Source organism: Agelaius phoeniceus, chromosome 2 (assembly GCF_051311805.1).
Source record: "Agelaius phoeniceus isolate bAgePho1 chromosome 2, bAgePho1.hap1, whole genome shotgun sequence".
In the NCBI taxonomy this organism is placed as follows: domain Eukaryota; kingdom Metazoa; phylum Chordata; class Aves; order Passeriformes; family Icteridae; genus Agelaius; species Agelaius phoeniceus.
This window is the reverse complement of record NC_135266.1, coordinates 82,661,171-82,676,669: the sequence shown is the minus strand read 5'-3', so window position 1 is coordinate 82,676,669 and position 15,499 is coordinate 82,661,171. Positions and strand designations below refer to the sequence as shown.

The 15,499-nt window shown below is 38.1% G+C and overlaps 1 protein-coding gene across 1 annotated transcript in view; it reads right to left on the bottom strand.

Moving 5' to 3' along the window:
- The window catches only part of RAB38 (RAB38, member RAS oncogene family), a 38,301-nt gene that overhangs the window by 7,849 nt on the left and 14,953 nt on the right, over positions 1 to 15,499 (bottom strand). Inside the window, exons 2-3 of the mRNA XM_077174010.1 lie at positions 14,367 to 14,637; positions 6,431 to 6,711 (exon numbers count right to left, since the gene is read on the bottom strand). Coding sequence (XP_077030125.1) covers positions 6,431 to 6,711; positions 14,367 to 14,571 — 486 coding nt within the window. The 5' untranslated portion in view covers positions 14,572 to 14,637. The remainder of the gene's footprint in view (positions 1 to 6,430; positions 6,712 to 14,366; positions 14,638 to 15,499) is intronic.

Below are 15,499 nucleotides of genomic sequence, written 5' to 3'. Positions count from 1 at the left end.
TGCATCTTTGATGTGTTTATCTGGACAGCAGCTTTCTGTGATAGGGAAGTGCTGCTATGGCCATTTGTCAGAAGGAGAAAATGCAGAGCCAAATGAATCCTGGTCCACCATGCAGTGGCTATTTGGAAAGTGGGAGATAGCATAGGATGAAGTGTTCACATGATAAGGTAAGAATGCAACAATTTCCTTTCTCAAGAAAAGCTCTTTCCCAAGAGAGAGCTTTTACTGCAAGTCCAAAAAGGATCTTACCCACGTTATGGTGTCTTTATCAGTCCTGTATCCCTGATTCAGCATGCCAGCCTTTATAAAAGCCTTTCCCAAGCACCTTGCCTTGCCCTGTCCCCTGAGGTGCCTAGCTCATTTCTGTGTGGCTCAGTAAGCCCCAGAACCTGATACACTATCCCAGTCAGTGCAAGAGCTGAGATGTGAATCCATCCCTGAGTGATTTATCCTCCATCAACCTGCCAAAAGCTGCCAGAGCAAGGACCTGAACCCTGCTTCTGTGACAATGCCTGACTACTTGTTCAAGTCTTTCTTGTGGACTCATCAAGAAGGAATGGAAAGGTGAAAATCAGAACATGCTACTCTTTATTCTATTACCAAAAAAAACCAAAAAAACAAAGTAAAGAAAATAACTCTGATTAATCTCTGAAATCCAGAAAGGAACACTGGAGGACACAAATGAAAGTAGCATTAGTAGATCAATCTTATTAAAATATACCCTTTCAAAGGGCACTTTTATGGAAGGGATAGCAACTGAGGTCAGGGAAAGAGAGCTGCATTATTGAAAACCCTTGAACTGATTGCTATTGGAAATAATGTCTTGTAAGCAACAATCAACTAAAGGGAAAATAAATACATTATTGAATGTGACTCAAAGCAGTACACAAGCTCAGCAATCATTTTTGCATTCTGGATTACCTTACCCCTTATCTGTCATCTCTACTGCAGATGCAGAACATTAACATTTAGGGCATTCCTTTTTAATATATGAAAGAAGTTCCCACAGATTAGAGTGGCTCTTAGCTCTTTGTAGAAGAATAAAGGCCCTGACAAATTTTAATGGCCTGTATCAATTTCAGATGAAAGAAATTTTGTTTCTTTCCCATGCACGTATCTTGGATTTGACTATCTGGTTGTTTTCTGATAGAATGCTTTTCCCATTGACAGTTTCTTCCTCTTACTGATTCTGATGCTTCTGAGTCTTACCTTGAAAACCAGGGTGAAGAACAGTGTGGATGCAGGCACAGAGCTCTTGGGGAGCTCTAAATCAGTGCTGCCTAGAGACATGACCTTAGACTACTGCTGCACTTGAAGGAAATTGACTTCCCATAAGCAAACATTTACAAATTGTGAAATATTCAGGTATTAGATGGGAGCCTAGTGAGAAGCTCATAGCTTCCACATTTTATTTCCATACTGCACTAAAATCCAGGAGCAAGGAATTTACTTGAAAGGTGCTTTAACCTGCCCTCCCCTCAAACTAGCACTCTGAGGGAATGGTTCCACATGCTCCCTTAGCAGAACTCCCTGGAAACTGCTGGGAACAGAGCCTTATTAGGATGGTGTGCTGTGCTCCTGCAGTGGTGTTTCTAGGAAAATGCAGCCATACAACTTAAAAGCCATCTGGATGCAGGAACATGAAATTCATGGATGTGAACTGCTGTGACAGCAACTCTGAGAACAAGATCTTTTCTGTGATTGAATTCTTATATCTGGTTGAATAGCCTGCAACAAAATTATTTCACTTAATGACTTTCTGATTTCAACAATTTTGTGTTTCTCTGAATTTCCAGATTTGGGACAGCACTAAATAATGCATTGCATAAAAGTGATCCAGAGAGCTACAGGACAGCTCTAATACCCATAGGATAATCTGAATGGACTCCTTTTAATTACAGGAAAAAAACTCTGCAGAGGATTCTGCTCAGAGTGATTGTACATCTGAAATGAAATATCCTGCCTTAAATCTCAGCTTTATTTCTTGCTTTATGGCAGAATCTGAAATATTTCCTCAAACTGTACTGTGAGATTGGTTAGACTTTTTTGAGTGAATTAAAAAGACAATTTAGGGAGCCACACATCCCTAACTGGGTCTGGCAGTCTCAAATGGATTGCTTGGATTAAAGTTACCAGATCAGCAGATTAGTTTAGAGTGTCAGCCTAATTCAAATATATGTCCAAACCTTGTTTTTCTTTATGGAAATCAGAAATGCTTATCCAGTTCCTCTGCAAATATACTTCATAGCATGCTTTTTTCATGTTTCATAATAATTGTCCAATCAAAAGAACTGAAGAATCTGTGATTTAAACAAGGGCTAGTAGAGCCTATATTATTCACTGAGTTCCCTGGTAAGATAGGAAGAATTAATGTCTTTGTTTTTTGAAAGAAAGGCTGGAACAGAGGAGAGAATGACTTTCTGAAGGCAACATAGCAATGGCAAAGAGAACTTTTGATTGCTTGTCCAGCATTTGGGCTCTATAAGGGCTCAAACTAGATTATTTTTAAGGTCTCTTCTAACACTACTAATTCTGAATCTATGGTGGCACACCATGGACTGCCTGTCAAACAAAAGCTGAATAAAGGACATCTTATTATCCAAATTTTTTAGAGGCAGAACTATAACATTGTCCTGGTCCAAATAGGATGTATCTAAATAGTCCAGAGACTCAGACTGCTCATCAGTCTCCAGGTCATGATGCTCAGGAGACAAGGAGCTGTGTGCTTAACCTAGTTTTGTAAGGATCTGAAAAGCACAGCTACCAGCCTTTCTGGGCAATTTGGACAAAACATGAATGTCTTTTCATCTAATTCTGTATTGCTGACAGCAGAATTACAACAGGGAAAAGTGGAACTCAGGCATAATAACAGCACAGCCATAGCGAGTTGTAAGGCATTTAAGGTTTTTCTGAATTAGGTACTTTCAAGCACATTTAGTTTTGCCTGACTTGTCTGTTTTGTTGCACAAGTTCCATTTTTATTATAAAGTGATAATAAGCTTGAAATTGCTCCTTTTCTAATCCAAGTCAAAAGCTCACCTCTTTGAACTAGGCATGGTGGTGAAAACAGTTTGAAGGCTTGGAAATGTGAGTGGAGCTCTCAGCTGCTCTGGCCACGTGCTGGATAATTTAACGTGTGACAGGAAGAAGAAATTTCCTTCCTTTAAAAGAATGATTCTTTCACAATAGTTGTGGTCATGAAATTTATTAAAGAATTAACTATTAAGGGTTATTTGGTGACTATCTGGGGATGTGCCTCTTAGACTGCAATCAATATGGGTGAAGTAAAAATGCAGATATAAAAGAGACCAGGCTCACCACCGGCTATATGGCAACAACAGTGTAACTTGTGACTACACTGTGAGGTGGTGTTGCCCAATAAGGCCCTTCTCACATGGAAAACTATCCAAACAAAATCTTCTGTCCTTGTAGGGAGAAAACTGAAAGAGGGTTATTTCCTTCAGATCAATGTAAGAATCAGAACTAATACATAAGTTTGCATTAGGTGGCTCAAATATTTTATATTGGAGTGGTTACCTTACAAAAATAGCACCAGGAATAATACAGAGATTTTTTTTGTGTAATCTTCCAGTGAAAAGCTTAAAAACATTGACAGCTTGAAATATGGTAGGTACATATATAGCATGCTACTTTCTGCAAGGCAACCAGAACAAAAATATGTTCTTTTTATAAGTAATCACCTTTGTTTTTCCAAAATGCTTAAATCATATTCAGTTTGTTCTCAAGGCTTTAACATTTCCAAGCACATCTCCAGAAAACCTCTGGAGATCTAATTATTCCAGGGTACCACAAAAAGAGAGTTATTACTTATTCGAACTGCTAAAACTGATAGCTGCAATATGATGACTCCTTTGTCCATGCTATTCTGCTTCAAAAGAGTTCCTATTGTCTGTAGCAAACAGAGTTAGTAATTTTTTTTATCAGACTGAAGTTCAATTACTTATGATGCCCTAGGCTGAAAGAATACCAGGTATGTACAATATCCAGAATTCTAAAATAGTAGCAATATTAACTTTTGTTTAGAAAAGGAAGTGCAAGGTTTAGTTTAGGACTTAGATCAAGTGGGGAAATTATTTTGATCTAACTTAGTTTAAATGTTGTGATTCTACCATCTTTACTGGAATGACTCTCTGCATAATTTTAAAGTCAGAAGCCTCCAATTCTGGGTGGAAATCAGGTGTGTGGATTGCAGAACAACAGGTCCTAGCCTTTGGTGTATAAGAGCAGAGAACAGTCTGGTAGCATCTGTGTGCCCTCGATTCTCATCATTCCCTTCAGAGTGGCTTTTGAAAGCAAGTCTTTTCATAGCTGGATTTTTTTTCTGTTCCTACAGGATTGCATTGTTAATCTGGGGACTGCTTGGCTTTTGGAGTTAAATAATGTAAGAAGAATCTAGATATTTACCATATCTAAAATAAGAGAAATTCTTAATTCTGTGCAGCTTAGAGAAACTTGGGGAAAATTCCTCTGTTATGACTTTAAAAAAATTTTTGTTCTCTATACATCTTTTATGCTGCCATAGTTCTGCCCCAGACTGGCTCCATCATCATCGTAAAACCTCTCTGTGATCTTTGAAATTGTTTGCATATTCCTTTTCTGTCATGATCTGCAATGACTCTTGGCACAATAAATGTGGTTGTCCTTTTTGAGTGGTGGACATGTGCTTGCTGGGGACTGGTGTATGGAATTCATGGTACAGATGCCATTCTCACAGTAAAATGTAGTTTATCATAAAGAGGAACGCTGGATTCTCTTGGCCTCACCCAACACAAATCAGCAGACGAAGCACAGACCTAAATGCAAACGAGGTGCTGCATGTGAACGAATAGGAATACCCTGTTGTAGAGCAAGATAGTTTACATACATACTTAGACCAACATTTCTCTCTATAAATGGCATCTTAAGAAACAGTGGCTGGATTTGAGACCCATTCAGTAGAGAAGCAAAGGCATTAATTACAAAGGCATAGAATCATAGAATGGTTTGGGTTGGAAGGGACCTCTTCAAATCATCTTGTCTAACCTGCCTGCCAGGGCAGAGACATCATCAGCTAGACTGGGCCGCTCAGAGTCAAATCCAATCTAGCCTTGAATGTTTCCAGGAATGGAGCATCCACCACATCTGGGTGAACTTGTTCCAGTGTTCCACTATCCTTTGTCAGAAAAAAAGATTTCTTATCTCTAGTGTAAATCTACCTTCTTTTAGTTTAAAACCACTACCCCTTGTCCTATGACAACAGGCTCTCCTGACAGGTTTGTACCCATTTTTGTTATTAGCCCCCTTAAGTACTGAAAAGCTGCAGTGAGCCCAGAGTTCATGCAATGCTTGAGGCAGTCTGGGATATGCTGCTATTCCCCTGCTGTTACTTCTGCTGATTACTAGTGAAACATCTTTTAAATATTATTGCTTAAAGAAGGTGTCAAGACCAGAAAAGTAAAACACAAATATACACCCAAAAAGTTCTTAAGTACCTTACATAAACTGTTTAAAAGGAATTAAACAATCAAATGTAGCATTTTGGCTTCCAGCCTACTAGAAATCTAGGTTAAACCAGAACCAAACTGTTTACATTTCAAACATCCAAAAGTTCCCCAGAGCTGTTAATGATGACACCAGCTTTCATAATAGGATACAATCAACACAATATCCACTGAATTGTTGTGTTCAAATCAATATTTCACATGCCAGCTTCCAAATCCTGCACAAACTGAAATTATCCGAGACATCTCAAATTGATCTACAGTACCTACTTTTGGCCTTTGTAATTTGAAAGTCTGAGTGCCCTTTCTGATTTTTATCTTAATATTCCATGCACTCAGGAAATCAGTACCAAGGCAAAGAATTGAACCTCAGAGCAGCTCATTCAGCCTTTTGACCACTGATATTTTCCTTCCTCCCCAGATATGTGATTTTTTTGAAAAGACTTTTGAGAATGAGAGCTTATAACAGTGAGCATTGTACAAGCACTACAATAGACTGACTTTATTTCTGGAATCTAAGGCAATGAAGCTATTGTCTCAAATCAGCATTTCTCAGGCAAAGTGGTTACATAAATATTTAGAGACAATATTCAATATTAAGAATGATGAAAAACATCTTCATATCATTCACAAGAGGTAGCTTTTATGCCTTGCCTAAGGTCATCCTCCTCCCCAGGCTATTGAGCAGTAACCTGTTGACTGGGTACATACTTTACTGCTGGCCTATCATGGCACAGCAGCTGCATTTCAGAATGTTGCAACAAAATACCTGAAAGAAATAGAATTGCATACTATATATTTACAAATCTATCTTTAATTATTACTACCAAGAGAGGAGTTTTTCAAGGTGCATGTTTAGAGCAAATGAACTATTTTAGGAACTGATTTCTCTGTCCTTAGAAACATTTGAAAAGAAACAGAAACCTTACCTTGGCTGATGTTTCAAACCAGCCCACGAACCCATTCTCTTTGCAGAACTGATCCATCTTGATGCCGTTGTTCATAAGAACATCTATTCCCTGGTCACATTTGTTTGCTAATAGGACTGCTGGCACAGGTTTTCCATTTGGAAGAACCAACTTAGAGTCCAAATCCTCTTTCCATTTTGTCACTGCTTCAAACGTCGCAGGTCTTGTAACATCAAAGACAATAAAAGCTCCCATAGCCTCTCTGTAATACACCCTGGTCATGTTTCCAAATCTTTCCTGTCCTGTAATGAAGAAAGTAGGAGGGAAAAACAAACATTACCTTGTAAAAATCAGTGCTTCCAATCCAGGTCAGTATTTCACATAAAACGTTTTTTAAGATAACATTACTGAAGGCAGGACTTCATTTTAAAAGTCTCTGGGAAACTACTCTTTGCCTAAATAATTATAAATACCATGCTAGAATAATTTGTGTGAAAATGCAGGAAAGTATTGCATGAAAAAGGAATTTTCAAGCCAACATCCAAGGAAATTCAATGAAGTTCATTATAAGTGAATAATAAGTGTGATAAGTGAATAATAAATGTGATAAGTGAATAATAAATGTATGGTCTTATTAGGCTACCAAATTTCTCAGTCTGTGGACAGTGCCAAGAGTCTTTGAGTACATTATAGGACTTTCAACAAGAGACACAAAAAAATATAGGCACCAGATTGGAAACTCCGTGGTACTATGGTATTTTGTCTAAAACATCTAACACAACCGAAGTGCTCAAGCATGAAGAGGATCCTGCATATTCTCATGCAAATGATAATAACCAGCAGTACCATAACATAGGTCTGGAGACATACCAGGCATCAGTGTAATTATAAGTTTGCTTTTATTGGCAAACTAAAACACAGAGGTGAGGAAGGTGAATTTAAAGCCTTGCAAACATGGAAAGTGCTCCAAGAAATATCATATTGCAGTAGCATTATGAAGAGCTGCATTGCTCCACTGAAAAGATCTGTGAGGAGGGTTTCATACCAGTTCTGTCCAGAAGCTTCATGGTTTTATTTGTTGAATTCAAAGTGCTTTCTGGGAAAGGACAGAGTTTTTTGTGAGCTACCAGTACATTAGTATATTCAAACATAGACATTTGTAAATATCGTTCATTTTATATGATTAAGAGTATGAACAAATTAACACATGACATCAGGATGTGGTATGTTGATCAGCTATGGATTTGTTAATATATCTGCTGTTTTCATGGGAACTCTGGAAAAATAACTCTGGAAAAGTAAATTACACAGAACTTTTCTTGAAAATAAAAAAATAGATTTTTTTCTAATGTCTGCAGCACAGCTGTGATCCAAAGAAAAATTGTCAGCTCCTGAAACATTTCACAACAATAGGAGTTTTTAAGACAACTCCTGTACATGCTTCCATAGCTGGGAAAAAGTGCTATGGAAATAGAAGCATTGAATACAAAGCTGTTTCTAGCCTTATTTTCTCAACGTGAGCAATTTTGAGTAGGTTAGGAAGACAAGAAGATTGGCGGTCTGTCTCTGACCCCAGGAAGGTTATTTGTGGAGAATTTGTCTGATATAAATTTTGCTGTCAAATGTAAGGGAGGGCTGAGAAAGGAAAAGTAACAATTGTTTAGTTTCTAGACCATGCACTTTCATTTAATGGAAATAGCACTGAACCCACTTAGGGGGTCAACACCATCAGTTTGTGATGTTTATCTTTGGTTTTAAGCACTGTGGCAGCAAGGAGACAGTCATACACATGATTCAGAAACCAAAGAAGAAGCCTGTCTTCTCTAAATTCATGTAATTTTTTTTTTATCTTAAAGAGACACTGTGTCCTATTGATAAAGCAAGATATAAAGAGATTATTTCTGGGAAAGAAGAGGTCATATTCAAAATTTCTTTTGTCTATATTTTTATTCAAATGTCTTATGATTCCTATCAGTGGGATAATCAGATGAATGGCTAAGTCATGTGCTATTCAATAATCTCCTTATTGAGAAATTCTTTTTTCATCTGCAAGAAGGTGCCTTCCACCAAAAGCCAAGGTTTAATTAGAAACATGGCAGTGAGGTAAGCAGCAACATATACAAATAGTTTTTTTTTTAATATTGTATTTCACTGATACTTTATACTTCTCATTCAAAGTTCGTGAGATGCTTATACTGTAGGTGATATGAGAGCAGGTCAACTCAGGCCTCACACATATTTATTAGGACACAGATCACTGGGATAGGTGGGACATGGTGTCACAGAACATTAACTAAATTATTCATTTGCAGAATGAAATCATCCACCATGAAGGAAGTTACTAAAGGAATAAAAGGCTCCTAAGTTGTGATCTTCTGCTTAGTAGTGGCCCACAAATTTCTGACAAATTGTATGGTACTGATTCTTCCTCTGGCTTCCAGCTGCTTTTTCAGATACACAGGATTTTTACTGCACAGAAAAGCCAGTGTGTTCGTAAAAGCAGCATTTTGCAGGAAGACAGAGATAACCAATTTCCATCACCAACCACTTCAAAGAAAGAGAAAGAATGGAACTGCATGATTAACTGTCTAAACTGTTTTGAAGTGGTCTTTTTCTCCATCAGTTATAATTAATGTATCAACATACTTGACATAAAGGCATTAGGCCAGTTTGAATGGAAAAAGAGGTGTTTTATACATCAGAATTTTAGTTTTATGACCTTTGCATAATGACTTTAATTTAAATTGTGGAAAAAGTGATCTTGAGTATTTACATTGAGCTTGGAGAATTAATAATATGTCTAAAGATGCAGAAGTACTCTTTTTTCTACAGATTCTCCCTTATGTGAACAAAATCCTATATTAATAGATGAGCTTCCTAAAACCTTTTAGTTTAGCAGAATTGCTCATAATAATAGGCACTGCTTGATGTATTAAAGATGTCAAAATCTGGCCTTAGGTTTTCAGCAACACAATGTCTTAGGCAGGAATTAGACTAGAAAATAGATCAACCATTAGGTATTCAGTGATATCTCTCAGGCAGACTTGAACATTAGAATCTGCTTTACTGCAAGACCAACTGGGGAAGATTGGTTTTGCTTTTCACTGGAAGGGCAGGAAGCTTGGGAAATATTTGATGTGGCCCCTAGTACTTTACTGCATCACTTACAAGACCCCTGGCATCTGGAATCAAACCCTGCAATTCCAATGGCCTTTGTCCATTGAGATGGGGCTTTATGTTGGGATTATCAGCCCGGAATTAGATTAAAAAATTAACTGGGAGTACTGAAGGTTAGGATCCCTTTGTAGTCCGAGACTGGGAAAAAATGTCTAATTGTTAATTCAGATGAATCCTACTCTGCTTGGAAGCAAACTCAGTGAGACCAAGGTGATAAAGCAGCAAAATTTCTACTAAAGGAAAACACTCCCTGTCTGAAGGGCAGCTGCCTGCACATTTATCCTAATCTCAGTGGCACTGAGCAGGCAGCAGGCAAAGCTATCAGTTCATGGGTTTAAAGCAACCATCAGCTGAACTTTCACAGCTTATAAAAATTTACCCCAAATAAATTTGTACAGTAATCTAAAATTTTCACTAACCACTATCATCTCTAATAAAGGTATAAAAAATAATGATAAAGGGACTAAACTCAGATAACTTTCACAATTTTGACCACAGCATCTGAAATGTGGCACAAAAATTTAAATTAAAAAATTATTGAAACTGCCCAATGCTGAGTTTTATGATGCATTCTACTTCTTGCCACTGTCCTAAGAGATAATGCTTTTGGGAACAACCTTGCTTTACAGACAGCCTTTAGCCAACACTGAAAAGCTGGAAACTGTGGGAAAAAATTAAACATCTTTTATCTTTCCCTTAAAAATATCTTTTAGAATATTGACACTTGAATTCAAATAATTGTCTTTATGGACTGAAGCTTAAGCAGCCCTTGAGCTGATGTTCACCACCCCTGAATGAGAAAAGCAGGCTGTCAGCAGGATCTGGCCCACAGATTCCAGCACCCATGTCTACTGAAATAAAACCCTCCCAGCAAGAGACTTATTTATGTTTGCAGAACAGTAATTTCAAGGTAACTTAGCCTAGAAATCACCATGACTATCTTATTTATGCATATGTGCTGCAATGCTTAGCAGCTGCCAAAAGCCTAAAATGCTGAGGACGTGCTGTGCCTGGCATTAGTGAACAGGTTCCCACTTACTCCCTCTGCAGCATAACAATCCTAAAAACTTTACAAGTGCAGAGATACTCATCTATATCTGTGGCTAGACTGCTACTTCTGAAGGTGAAAGTGACCTGGAAAGGAAATGGAACTTTCCGCAAAGCATTGGTCCAACCGTTTATGAGATGAGAACCAGACTTTTAAACACAAAGCAATATCTTTTTGGTAGCAATGAATAACCCAGCCCACTCAAATGCAGAAGGAGTGATAAAGAGGATGCTGAGATGGCTGTGGAAAAGGAGCAGGGAGCAGGCACTGGTGTGCTGCTCTCTGATGTACGAAGCTCCTCCCTGCAGTAAATCTATGGCTAATGCTGGTCTTCAGAGAAATCTCTGGACTGTTTGGGCACAAAACAAAGACAGTAGCACAGAGAGCAGCCTTGCAGAGAAGGGAATAGCAAATACACCCAGATCTTCTGTCTGCAACAGCTGTTTTCTTCAGAAGCAGTGTGCCAGCCTGCATCTGCAGGGCCAACACCATCCATTGTAACCTTGTGCAAAATATGATTCAGAGTTTCTTTAAAGCTTTCCTTCTCAGAATTTGTTAATGAATTTAAAGAACATAAACACAAAGACAGCAGAAAAGATAAAGAAATAAAGACAGAAATTGACTGAGGGGCAAGATTTAATGTTGTATGACACAGCAGTGGAGATGATGGCACACTTTAACAGGAACACCTAAACTAATAATTTGTGAAACAAAATGGAATTGTTGTGAAGAAATTAAAGAAAGGTGAACTTTATCATGTTTATCTCCTCCCACACTCAATACTAAACATTCAGTCACCTCAAACTTAGGCATTTCACTGAATCAGACATAAGTTCACAGATTTTAATGACAGCATGTTGTTACAAACACCATAACATCACATAGCATTAAGGTTAATCTTACTATTCCTGCCTAACACCCACAGTTTCAGGAATACAGTATGTGTTAAAACCACTGTCTTAAAGTAACAACGTGTAATGCAGAGCCTACATTATCCCTGAATTAATTTTTGTAATACTTAGTTATCCTTGTTTTTTGGCATTACTTTCTCATCTAAATAAATGCAGTTTCAGCATTTAGCTGTTAGATCATATTATAGTTTTGTTTACAAAATTAAAAAACACAGAAAAATATCTTACACAAGTATTAACTAAATTCAATTAGATGGCACCAGATAAACCAAATTTACTTTTTCTTCTTATGTATGGTAAGGGTAAACCAGGCCAAACTACTTGGTCCAACCACAGCTGGAATGTGTCATTCCTCAAATAAAGTCACAACGTACATAAACCCTACTAAAAATGTAGATAAGTTTGACACTAGTTTTAATCACAATATTTTAAAGAAAATTATTTCTAGATTTTTAAACAATTTACTGCCCATGAAAAGCAAGGAGGAGTACACATATGCTTGGTACTAGGTTCACTGCCTGTATAATAGAGAGGGGAGAGGATATAAGAGCTAAAATAATACCTGATATATATATATATATAAATATGATATAAATATGTATTCATATATCATTGCTGATATGAAATATTATCAATGTATTTGCAGAATTTGCTTCAATTCAAGGTGTTCTGCATGCTAAGCCAACATCCTTCAGCTTGGTCAGGGACTGAAAGTTTATTTCCTTACCCCAAAAGATAAGCCTGACTTGATAACAGAGTCAATCAAAAGAGAAAGGATGTTTTTAGACCAGAGATTTTATTTTCCTCCCTCTTCTCATTGCCCATTTGTATTTTGCAAATGATTTTACATGACCAGCCACAGCCAGGAGAAATCAATTCCATTCTCTCCATATTTCCAATCAGTTTTACTTCTCTTTCATTTTTGAACCTCTTTTTCTCTCACCAGCCAGATGCCTTATGTGTGATAACTTTTATGCCTGCACCATGACCATCTAAATTCAGCATGTTGCTTACAGAACTTGCTCTCAGTGTACAGCCAGCAGCGGCTAAAGCTCCTTAAGCAGAAGTCATTAAAGCTAAGACAGCAACTCTTTTTATTACCAACCACTGTCTTGACCTTCACAATGATGCTTTGAATTGGGCAATTCATACGAAATTTAGTACTGTGCTGTAATTCTCTCTGTCATGTGTGATAACTCAGAAAGCATGCTAGTCATTCAGTACTACAACTAGGTGTAATTGCTTTTGCAGCCTGACTGAAAGCTACATCATATGATCTGCCAGCACATGATTAGTAGTGTAATAAATCTCTGAAACAAGGCATGCAAAATACATTCTTTAAGTCTCTGATACAGTCAGAATTTACTATTAAATGCTTTTTTTCTCATGCAGAAATGTTTTTCTGGCAGTGTACATACTTGTTGTTACAATCAGCCACTGGTGAACTGTAAAATAAATGTTTGCCACATTATTCTATCTTTTAATAAAGAAAACTGAGCACATATATATTTAAAACCATAAAACCACAAGACTGAATTAGTGTGTGAAAAAGCGGAGTTTATACGTTTTACATAAAGCAGTGTTGTTGCATAAGTTTTAGTACCTCAGTGCCAAATTCAGAGCTCAGACATGAGACAGCTCAGTGCAGCAGAAAAGCACTCCCTCCACCAATAAGAATGCCAGGAATTTTTTCATTTCACCAGTTTTACCCGGTGCTGTTCCAGACTAGATCAATGAACCTGAGTGGGCTCACAACTCAGGCCACAGGCTGGTACAGTTGCCTAACAGCTGATATGATGTTCACCTTTATTCCCTATTTAATGAAAGTAGTTTCTTAATTTAATTGAGTTTTTAAATGCCTCCCCTTATGCTGTAATCTATTGTTACAGTTGTATTTGATTTTTGCATTCCCAAAATGAAAAATTATTACTTACAGCATGGGATATATGCCATCAAGATAAACTTATTTTTTGGACTGAAACAAAAATGATTGATTTTTCAGAAAGGTGGTGGCAAAAAAAGTTGCCTGTTTAATTTGAAGCCAAATCAAAAATGTCTGAAGCACTGACAGCCACAATGTCAAATTCTGTGTGTTTTAATGATGTAACCATGTGGACATATCTGGACTTTACTGTTTTTCTCCTTGCAGAGGGTAAATAGTCTTTTGTTTTGCTTAATGTTGGAATAAGGGTATTTAAATATGAATAATTATATATATTTTAACAACCTGAATGATTGCCAAATAGAAACATTTCTCTTTCCAAAACACATAAGAAGTTGATTTCATTGGACTGAAGGAGGGCAGGTATGAGAGAGAGGAAGAAGGAAGGTATTTCAATAAACTAACTCATATACATTTTCTTTATTTTTTTAACTATAAAAATAATTTTAATCATCTTACTGAATGCCTCATCTATTCCACCAAATTAAAAAGATTTTACAGGACATTCTTGTTATTCTTCCTCCTGTCATAGAGACCTGTTAGTTCAAGGAAGCAAAACTGAACATTGTCAGCTACAGGGAAAACAACTGGGGCATTTGGAGAGAGGTGCCTGCGTCCCTTAATATGTCCAAGGTCTTGGGACAAAAATCAGCTAGCACACGTTCCACTCCCACTCTCTGGCTTCCCTGGTTTGGGAGTCTGCTGATTTTAGGGAATCTCCAAAATGTCAAGCTGCCCTTAAAGTTTTCTCTCCTCAATCTGCTCTCCCTCACTGCACAGGCAGTGGCAGTTCCCAGCTTTCAGATCAGTACAAACGAGTTGGGCTCTGTATTTTGTATTGTTCTTTGATAAAGGCAAAGGGCTCTCCTCTGTACTCACCCGCAATGTCCCAGAGCTGCAGCCGTACCACAGTCTCAGCATCCCAGTTCAGCACCTTCAGAGCAAAGTCCACCCCGATGGTGGCCCGGTAGTGGGGGGAGAAGTTCTGGTGGACATAGCGCTTGATGATGCTGGTTTTGCCCACTCCCAGGTCCCCGATCACCAGCAGCTTGTAGAGGTGCTCCTTCTGGCTGTGCTTCTGCATCTTTCCTCTGGCTGCGGCTGCTCCCTGCAAACTGATTGCATGCTCTGCCCCAGGAATCCTGCCAGCCTGAGGGGAAGAGAGGGGTGAGGGACTGGGGAGGGAAGGAAGGAGAGCAAGGTAGGTGGAGGCTCTCTCCCTTCCTACGGAAGCAGGATCACCAGGTCCAGCAGGCAGCCCTGCTGGGAGATGAAATAAGGACGAACTGGGGGAAGGAAGTCTCCCAGAAAGTTTTGTGTGTATGTGTGTAAAGGTCAGCACGAGGTGTGTCTGGGATTAGTCTGGCTGCTAAAGGCTTTGCAGGAAAATTCATGCAACAGTTCTGTACTCTGCTTGGCTCCTTGCTGAAAGGACAGTGTTTCTGTTGTGCACTAGTTTTACACACAGTAAATTTTGAATCACTGCCTTGGTGATAATATATGCTTGTTTCCAGATGTCTTTAAGATGCCAGGCACTGCAAAAAAACCCTGAAAACTCCCTTCAGAGGTTTCATTTTTGCACTAAAGTGCAAAAATTAAACCAGTGTGACTTCAGATTTGGATGAAATTTGGTTCTAATCTGTGTAAGTTAGTGTGAATGCAGTTACATCACTAGTTATAGCGATATACAGCAGCTCTACTTGTGTCCATACTAGGAGGGCTGTACAAATTAATTTACAGCAGATACATATTTTAAAATTTTGTTATCATAATTGTAATTGTCTCTCTCTACCTATAATCATGCTCCCATCTGAATGCAACATGCAGCTTGTGCTTTGTTTTTTCATACATCTGGACTCTAAAATGCAAAAAAATCCAGGTTTATCTCATGACTCCGATAATCAGAAGTTATGAAAGCGTAACATCATTCGAGCATATGAATGCCAGTGTCTCAACAGTCATCTGTTTTCCAAAACAAGTGATGCCAAACTTGCAAACTGAACCCATTTGAG